Source organism: Fragaria vesca, linkage group LG5, assembly GCF_000184155.1.
Source record: "Fragaria vesca subsp. vesca linkage group LG5, FraVesHawaii_1.0, whole genome shotgun sequence".
Lineage (NCBI taxonomy): Eukaryota > Viridiplantae > Streptophyta > Magnoliopsida > Rosales > Rosaceae > Fragaria > Fragaria vesca.
The window spans coordinates 14,101,300-14,110,419 of record NC_020495.1 but is presented as its reverse complement, the minus strand read 5'-3'; the positions used below and the strand labels follow the sequence as shown (position 1 = coordinate 14,110,419).

General features: G+C 37.8%; 1 protein-coding gene across 1 annotated transcript; it reads right to left on the bottom strand.

Moving 5' to 3' along the window:
* Positions 1 to 261: 261 nt before the first annotated feature.
* On the bottom strand, positions 262 to 3,287 carry LOC101315052 (auxin efflux carrier component 2-like). Its single transcript, XM_004299745.1, has 6 exons — positions 2,018 to 3,287; positions 1,426 to 1,708; positions 901 to 986; positions 643 to 800; positions 417 to 493; positions 262 to 328 (listed from the first exon to the last, which is right to left on the bottom strand). The coding sequence occupies exons 1-6, from the start codon at positions 3,285 to 3,287 to the stop codon at positions 262 to 264; spliced, it is 1,941 nt and encodes a 646-aa protein (XP_004299793.1).
* Between the last annotated feature and the right edge of the window lie 5,833 nt (positions 3,288 to 9,120).

Genomic DNA, 9,120 nt, shown 5'->3' with positions numbered 1-9,120 from the left:
TACCCAGTAGCAGTAACATAGAGCAAAACCAGCAGTGAAGTAAACGGCATATCAAGATCCCCCATCTGTCACTTGAGGCAGAGAATCATGTGGTATGAATTTTTCTTTCTTTCTTTTCTTTTCTCAATACTGAATGCAATGGCATGCATGCATACGATTTTCTGTTCAAGATATTTAATCATTCACTCCTCCACCTGAGCCTGACTTGGATATACGTACAGCTATTATATTGCTATCTTCTGCCTTCGTTTTTGCCAGAAACTAGAGCCCCAGAAGAATATAGTAGAGTATTGTTATAGGCAAGGCAACCAGCATTCCAAAAATGACCCTGCAATATTTTCAAAACCATAATAAACGTTAGAGTAATTTCATTTAATTTTATGGGTTTTGATTCTTTCAGAAATGTAAACACTTACGCAGTGCTAAGTATGTCTGGGTGCACATTATATTCTTTGGCAAATACAAAAGGAACAATCCCTTGTGGAAGAGCAGCCTGTAAAAAATAGTTCTATTTGTGGTAAGCTTTTAGTTGAGGAAAAAGAAAGGAACATAGTAAACTTGTATGGTACTGTCTTGAATTTTCAGTTAACTAATTAAGATTTCCCACTTGGGAATAGTTTGAAGATTGACAAGCAGATTAACCTGAACTATTGCAACATGCAAAAGAACTCCACGAAGACCGACGGCTATGGAGCATGCAGCAATCACTGCCGGGCCTGTCAAGAATCTAACAGCCATTGCAAATGTTGCTACTGATTTTCCACAAGCTATGATCTTTGGTTGCAGAGCCATGAATAAACCTGAAACAAGTAAAGTGAAAAAAATTTAGGATTGAACACAAGGTTTGCACTTATGATGTATAATATTTAGGTTGTCTATCAGTCAATAGAAGATGCATACCTAGACTGAACATAGCCATTCCCAAGCCAGCATCAGATAATATTGATATGGATCCGCTTATAATTGTGGGCATTTTGATGTGCCACCTGGAAATTAAAAATATTAATTAGTTTGAGATGAGGTCGTCGTTGAGGTAAGGATGAGGGTGCAAGATATTTTATTAAACTATTTCTATCATATTTATCACTTATATTATGAATTAAATTCAATTTACCCCATTGTGGTTTAGATGTGAATTCATGTTAGTCCATAAACTTTCAATTTCATCAGGTTAACCTCTCGAGCTCTTGTTTTTCTGGTAATCTAGGTTCTCAACCCCTAAAACGTCATCAAATTTCAACATTCCAATTGGACAGAGCATGAGTAATAAGAGACGGCAAACAGAAAAACAAGAGCTCGGGGGTAATCTGATGAAATTAAAAGTTTAGGGACTAACATGAATTCACTTCTAAACCACAATGAGATAAACTGAATTTAATTCTTATATCATTCACGTATGATAAAGAAGAAGGAAGAGAGAAGTACTTGTATGATACGAGAGACCAAGCGACACCAAGGAGACTGGAGTAGGTGTTGGGATTTCTAATGAGCTTCCTCCAAACCATGATGAGTATAAGCCTAGTCATGACACTTGCAGGAGGCATTTGTTGCTTCTTTGCCACACCTCCGTCTTCCATGTCCATCTTCTTCTGGCAACTACTATATGGAGATGCACTTGCCGGAAACTTTGTTCCTTCTTCTATTTCTAGCTCCCCGTCTCCATTTACTTTCCTTCCAGGACTCATATTCTGAATTAATTCATGCATTCCTGCACATTTCAGGACACATTAATTCTAATTCCAGTAATTTTTCTACGATACAGACAACATTTTATATCGAACAAATTTGATTGACTCATGACCTTGGAATTACTAGTGCAGTAAATAAAAAGTATAACCAGACAGATCGATCCCGAGCAAATTGACTATTTGCTTTCTTTTGTCTTGTAAAAATTAAATCTGTTTTCTAGCTAGTTGATTTAAACTTGAAATTGTTGATGGCAGAACTTTTGCTAGCAATTTACAACATAACAAAATATGGTTTTGGGATATGATCACAAGGAAAATTATTTGCTCACCTTTTGAACCAGCAATTGGATTGTCATGTTGAGAAGCCTTAGGATCAATGCTCCCAAAATCAGTAGAGGCAGCTCGGTTCACTGCATGTTTCATATTCCCCTCGGAAACAGGCGAAGCACTCGAGCTCCAAACAAACATATGAAGCTCCTTATTAGGCACTGCACCACCACTACCACCACCGGCACTGGCAAAGGTGCCGCCGCTCTCCTTCTTCTTTGGTCCGCCACTCGTAGACCCCGAAAACATTGGATTCGGAGGGGGGTAAGAAGATACCGCCCCGGCATTGAACAGCTCACCGCTCATGCTTCTGGCCCCTCTCTTCTTGTTGCTTATCTTCATCATCTCCTCATCAAAATTGGAAGTCCTCGGGGTGACGCCTTTTGATGACTGAACCGAGTAAACATCGCCAAACCCGCCTTGGAAGCTGTTGGTGTAGCCGTGTTTAGGGCTTGGGGCTTTGCTAGCATTAAACATGGCGTAGAAATCAGTCTGGTTGAAGCTTGACGCCCTCGGAGTTGGTTCACGAGACGACTGAACCGAGTAAATCTCAACGCCGGTGAGGTTCGATGCCCTAGGAGTCATGCCGGAATTCAAGGAGTTCAACCCGTGCGATTTGAACGATGACACCATGGACGACGCCGCCGATCTTTTCACCACCACGTGTAACTTCCCGTCCTCTCCAATCTCGGCATCAGTCTGCAAAGGCTCGCGTCCGTTAAGCGAAACTACGTCGGAGTCCACTCGGAACGAGGTGATGGAACCTGCGGTTTCCGGAAACTGCTCTGAAATTAAGAGTCTCGCACCTCTGTACTCGAACATGAAGAGCATGAGAGTGTACCAGATGACGCTTTGCAGCACCACGATTTGAACCATGAGACCGCCCGAAAAGTCGCCGTACATGGCCTTCAAGAGAGGAATGCCCATGACGAGAGTGTTGGGGAGAGTGGAGAGGGAGAAGAGCGTGATCATCCACTCGAGGTTGCCGCGTTTGGAGAACGTCTGCCATAGGAATAGAGCAACCAGAATCACCACTTTCTGTAGCGAGTCCGCCGCGATGAACTGGTAATCCATGGTGTAGGGATCGTTAGAGGAAATGAAGTGAAAGGAAAGCAAAGGAACGGCAAAGACAGCCACGAAGCGGTTGATGCCGGAGCATTGATCCGGGGTGAAGATCTTCCACCACCGGACCGAGCCGTAGGCCAAGAGCATGGCCACGTAAAGCGGCACAATGCTTGCAAGGACATCGTAAATATCCTTTCCGGTGATCATGGTTCAGTAGTTTGAAGATGAGAAAGGAGAGAGAGAGAGTGGAGAGGATGAGTAAAAGGGTTCTTTGTCTTCTATTATAGAGAACTCTCTCTCTGTTTTTAGGGCTTAAACAACTCGACGACAAACAAAAGGCAAATGATTTTATAAGTGAGAACCTGTCGAGTGTCTGTAAAATGCAGAAAAAAAACGGTGGGAGTGGCAGATAATTCTGACCCAGAAAGGCAGAAACAATAAAGGGAATAGCTTTTACATGTGAGTTTGTGTACTCTAAATCTGTGCTAGCTGCTACTGCTTATATCTTAATTCAAACTCTTAATTCTAAGTTAACTAAAAACACATTAATTATTGACAAGGAGGATTAGATTTTAGGCTAAATGTGAATGTTGGGTTGGATTCTTGAGGGGTTTGGCTGTGTTGAAGAAGAGACGAGGCTTGGCAAGCGCCACTGTAGTCGTTGAGGCACATGTTTTGAACAATTTACAGTGATCCGCGGGAGCAGCACGGATATCCTGTCCCCGTCCATTTACCATGCATGCAGTTCAAACCAATAAAGTAAGTAAGATCTCTCATATTGTTTAATCTCCAAAAGCAAATTGGAAAAAAATAAAAATCATTGTTTAGAAAGATAGTAGTTCTTGGCAATCTTCACTAAAGGAGTGTATTGTATTTGGATTTGTATGATGTTTTAAAGACTTTTATGGATTTCCAGGTATTCAATTAGGATTTATAACAGAATCTTTAAAACCTATAAGTGCATGAGGGTATTCAATTTGGATTTATAATCAAAGATCATAAATGCACGAATTAAAGATTTATTAAATGATGGATTTGCACAGATGGTCTAGTGTAAATTGTAAATATAACAATCTACCCCCCTAGACTCAAGATTTCTGTGGATTTATATACATTTTTTTTATATTTTATTAGATCAATTTCAGTTTACCCCCATCAACTTAGGTTGATTATCATGTTAGTCATTCTTCTTTTAATTTCATTAAAAATACCCCTCAGCTCCTAATTTTCATCAGCCGTGCATGTTCAAACCTTTAATCTCCATCCAATTCCTATGTCAAGTGATGACTTGATTTCAAGAAGAAAGAAAAAAGAAAAAATAGACAAATTGCATTTAATCCCACCAAAATCACCAAGGTTAGGGGGTTGTGATGGAAACGAAGATGTGTATCAATATGGGGAGAAAATGGTCCGAAAGGTAACTTTCAGAATTTGACTTTCTTCTTGATATCAAGTTATCACTTGATAAAAGAATTGGATGGAGATTGGAGGTCTGGACATGCGCGACTGATGAAAATTAAGAGTTGAGGGGTGTTTTTGATGAAATTGAAAGAAGAAGGACTAACATGATGATCGACCTAAAGTTGATGGGGGTAAACTGAAATTAGTTCTATTTTATTTTATTTTATTCCTCTCTCTCAATATATATATATACTAGCTTTTTGGCCCGCGCCTTGCTGCGGGTTCTTTCTTTTTTGTTAATGGAGTAGAAGAATAGGAGATTGTAGAAGAGTGAATGCAAATTGCTTTGTTGTGGCTTTTTTCTTCTTCTCATTTTTGTTAACTCAGTAAAAGAACAGAAGATATAAGAAGACTGAAAGCAAATCACACAATGTACGTTGGATTAACAAATACGCATTACATCATTCATTATTCATTGTTTTAGTTGCATAATACATCGATTGGAGTTAGTACACGTCTTACCCACCAAATGATGTTGTCATGCAATAATTAAAGTGGTTGTTATCTAGCAATTTGTAGCAACTTTCTTCTTCATGAAGTTGAACTGTGACTTGGTGATTTGAGTGTCTAAACTCATTGTACAATGTAAGATTTTGATGTTTGCAGTCCAGAAGTCCCGACACGTACCTGTAATCAACACAAAATTATTTAGTAAAGGTTATATGCACTTATGTAGTAGAAAAGTGAACATTCCAAATAGAGTATCACAATCAACAGCAAGCGAAGTTCCATGCTCATAGAACGACAATGTTTTCACAAATTTAGACAAATTTTGAGCATAAAACACATATAATTTTTTTTTTTTCTACAGTATATAAGAGTTCGTCGCTGACACTGACAAATCTACCTCTCCTACTCTCTGTTAAATATATCATACTCAATGAAAGACATTTTGGGTGACCTTCAAATGTTGCTCATCAATTGAAGGAACAATAACAGCAGAAGATCAAATGAGTAAGACATGCAGACAATAAGAATAAACACACAAAACTTTAGCAACTGATCATAGCAAGAAAAAAAGAAAATACAAATCATAAGCATTGACCTGCAGAAAATACATTTGCTGTCACTTTTGGCCTCATAAGCATTTACCTACAGAAAATGAAATAGTCACACATTGGACAGGAAGTGGTTATAGAAGGCTAAAAAGCCAACTAACCTGCATATACCCTTTTCTATAACAATTATTAGTAATCTTTCGTCTCTTCTCTCTGTCAGGAAAAATTTTGTAGAACAATCTTGAGTTTTTTAGAAGATCAATTCATGTACACACAAAAAGAGTCATGCTAACTGAATGGTACTAACTATCAGTTAGAAAAAAAAAAATTCCTATGAAGGTCGTGCTTGGTTCATTAACAATGAAGTTGAAATACACAACATTTTCAGCTAATGGTTGGTACGGTGACTCAAAAACTTATACTTGTTGATCAAACTAATTCAGCTAAAGGCTTATATAAAACTTTTGATTTTCAGTTTTATTCTACCATTATGCAAGATATTGCTTCCATGTCAAGGCCATGATATAAAGAAACTAACATCTCAGTTTCAAATCAATTGTATTCAAACCCGACCTACATCAAATAACTTGTAGGAAATTCACCATCTCCAACCACAAAAACATATACACAAGGATTAATACTAACCTTGACCAAGATTATGAATATTACATAGAGTATTCTTTACTCCAAAGTTGCTCCAACTGGGTTCACAAAGGTCCTGCAATTAAAACCAAGAGAAACTAAAGATTAGAACTTTCAGAATCTGATTAATCAATCACAAAAATTGGAAAAACAAACATCAATTTTATTGAAGAATGTCTCACCACTTCCTTTGCTACTTTGTCAATGTGCGAAAATAGTCAAGTTCTTGCACCCCTACTTAAATTTTAAAAAAAAAATAGCAAACAAATCAATAAAATTCATTGTAAAGAATACAACAGATTAACTATTCTCTCCTAATCAAAACCCTCAAAACACACTTAAACCAAATAAACTACCAATAGAAACAAATCTCAAATGCAGAAACACAGCAAAGCAGTGAAAAGATGTATCCCTTAATAAATGAAATCAGCAATAGATCCTTACCTCAGAAAAAAAAAATTCTCTAAACTGATATCTACATATCCAAAACTTCTTGCGCAACCATCTTTAAACAACCTGCAACAGAAACTAATCACAGTTACGGTTAAAGAAGTAATCAAATCATAATATAGAGTAGATTCCTAGATTAATCTTAAAGGACATATACGGTTAAGGAAACACATCAAATCATAATATTCAAATATCAGTTTCTGAATATCTGAAGTCTGAACCCAAATCAAAAGCAAACAGAAGAGAATCAAAACCAAACCCAGAAAGCACAAACACCCATATCAATAAAAAGGAGAAAACAACAGCCATCGATGAAAAAGAGGAGACATATCAGATGAGAAGTGGCAGATGACAACAGCCAGAATTGGAATGATTAAAATCCGGAAAGGATAGATCCACAACCAAAACAAAATCGACAGCCTTCTAGCTCTTCCTCCCGCTGCTCTCTTTTCTCTCTCTGTCGCACTCTTTTTGGAGTTTTGGAGTTCTGGGTTTCTATAGATTGAGAGAAGTTACATGTGGCAACATAGGCAGATATAAAATTGCTCAAACCCAAAATTGAAATCCTTCCTCCGCTGCTCTTCTCTCTCACTTTTTTCTAGGACCTTCGTTTCTCTCTATCGCACTCAGATATGGCAAGAAGCCGCGAGAAGACTCGCGAAAGGACACTTGGCAAGAGACCATAGAAGGCAAAGGCGGAATTACACATACCTAAATCAGGGGCAAAATCCGGAAGTACACTGTTCCTACACTGTTCCTGTGAACAGTACGACAAAGAATAGATATATAGTAAATCTCTCTCTCTCTCTCTCTCTCTCTCTCTCTCTCTCTCTCTCTATATATATCTCTACTATTCTTTNTTTNTTNNTTATTTTTTTTCTTTTTTTTTTTAGAACCTTTGTATATATTCCACAATTATCTTATTTTCAGTTCATCATTAATCGCTTTAAATAGATAATATATTAATATGTTTTCTAATGATAACTGAAATGACAGTTGAAACATTTACAATACTAAACCAAATACAAGGAGCTAATAAGAGAAGATGATGCTTTGTAATAGAAATAACCGAGGTAAATAGCTGGGTGGCCCTCTCGAGAGCCTCGTTGTAATTGTTCCTATGCCCGAGTGTGGCACGGAGAAGTCGTTGCTCTTTCTGCATCTCGTTTAGCTGGGATTGAAGGGCCAAATAAGTGGCTTTCTCTTGAGTTTCATGTTCTTTCAAAGGGAAATAGTCTAGTTTCATAAGTTCATATGTTGTCTTGAGGTTAGTTTGGCGAGAAGTTGCATTGGGTGGGTTTCCATTAGGATCGAGTGGGGAAAAATCAATATGTCTCGGTATTTCTGTGGATCACGTATCATCGACACTCGTTAGAATGATCTCAACCATGACTCAACGGAGCAAGAGGTCTTGAGTTCGACTCTTAACGAGAGCACCAATTGTTTTCGGGTGAAGCTCATGGTCCCGAGGTTGGGTGGCGTGCCTCTGGGAAAAGAGTTTCGTTCTTTTCTCCTCTGTCTTTAACCTGTCAAAATAGGCAAAGTCAGAGGGCGACCCCGGGCGTCTACTCCAATGCTTAAGTCAAAAATGTTGACTTGGTCAAATTAGAGGAATAAAGTAGGAGTTTAGATTTACCTGATTTGGAAGTTTGTGCTTGTATTTATAAGCTAGTAAAGGAAGAACCATTTCCTCTATATATTGTGGGAGTTTCTTCCCTTGTACTTTTTGGACATTTTCTCATTCTTTAATATAAATATTTGTCTTTTAGCCCTTGTGGATTTTCTCTTTTGGGCCTTTCTTTGTATAGTTTCTTTTATTTTCGATTTACTAAGTCACGAGTGGGCCGATAAAGAGCCATTTTGGGCTCTCATAGCCAGTAGGAGAGCACACCCAACTAGACAAAAATCATTAGACTACCTTGCAGTGGTTAGTGTATGTTGAAGCTTCATGTCCAATTTGACATCTTTGCCACAATCATTTATTTAATTATTTTGTTAGCTTAATAATGGATCCGCAATAATAGAGAAGTTTTGCTATATATTGAGCTTCTTTATCACCTATATGGTTGCAGCTTTTATAACAAACTAATAAAATGGTCAAGTTAGAGAAATTTTTAGATGCTACAGGAGGACCACGTGGTAGTATGACGTAGTCCTACATTCCAATCAAATATTGACATGTGAATTTATTACAACTAAAATATAAACTAAGGTTTTCTATTTTTTATGAAATGACCTTCATGGGTCTTTGTTGAGTTTGGACTAGGGTTTAGGGTTTGGGTTAGGGTTTAGGTTTAGGGGTTAGGGGTTAGGGGTTAGGGGTTAGGGGTTACGGTTTAGGTTTAGGGGTTAGGGTTTTGGGTCTAAGGTTTAGGGTTTAGGGTCTAGGGTTTAGAGTTTAAAAAGTAACAACAAACCCAAAATTGTCTTTGACAAAATAGCTGATGTATTTTTTCCTTAATAAAATCCATGTGTCAATATTTAATTAG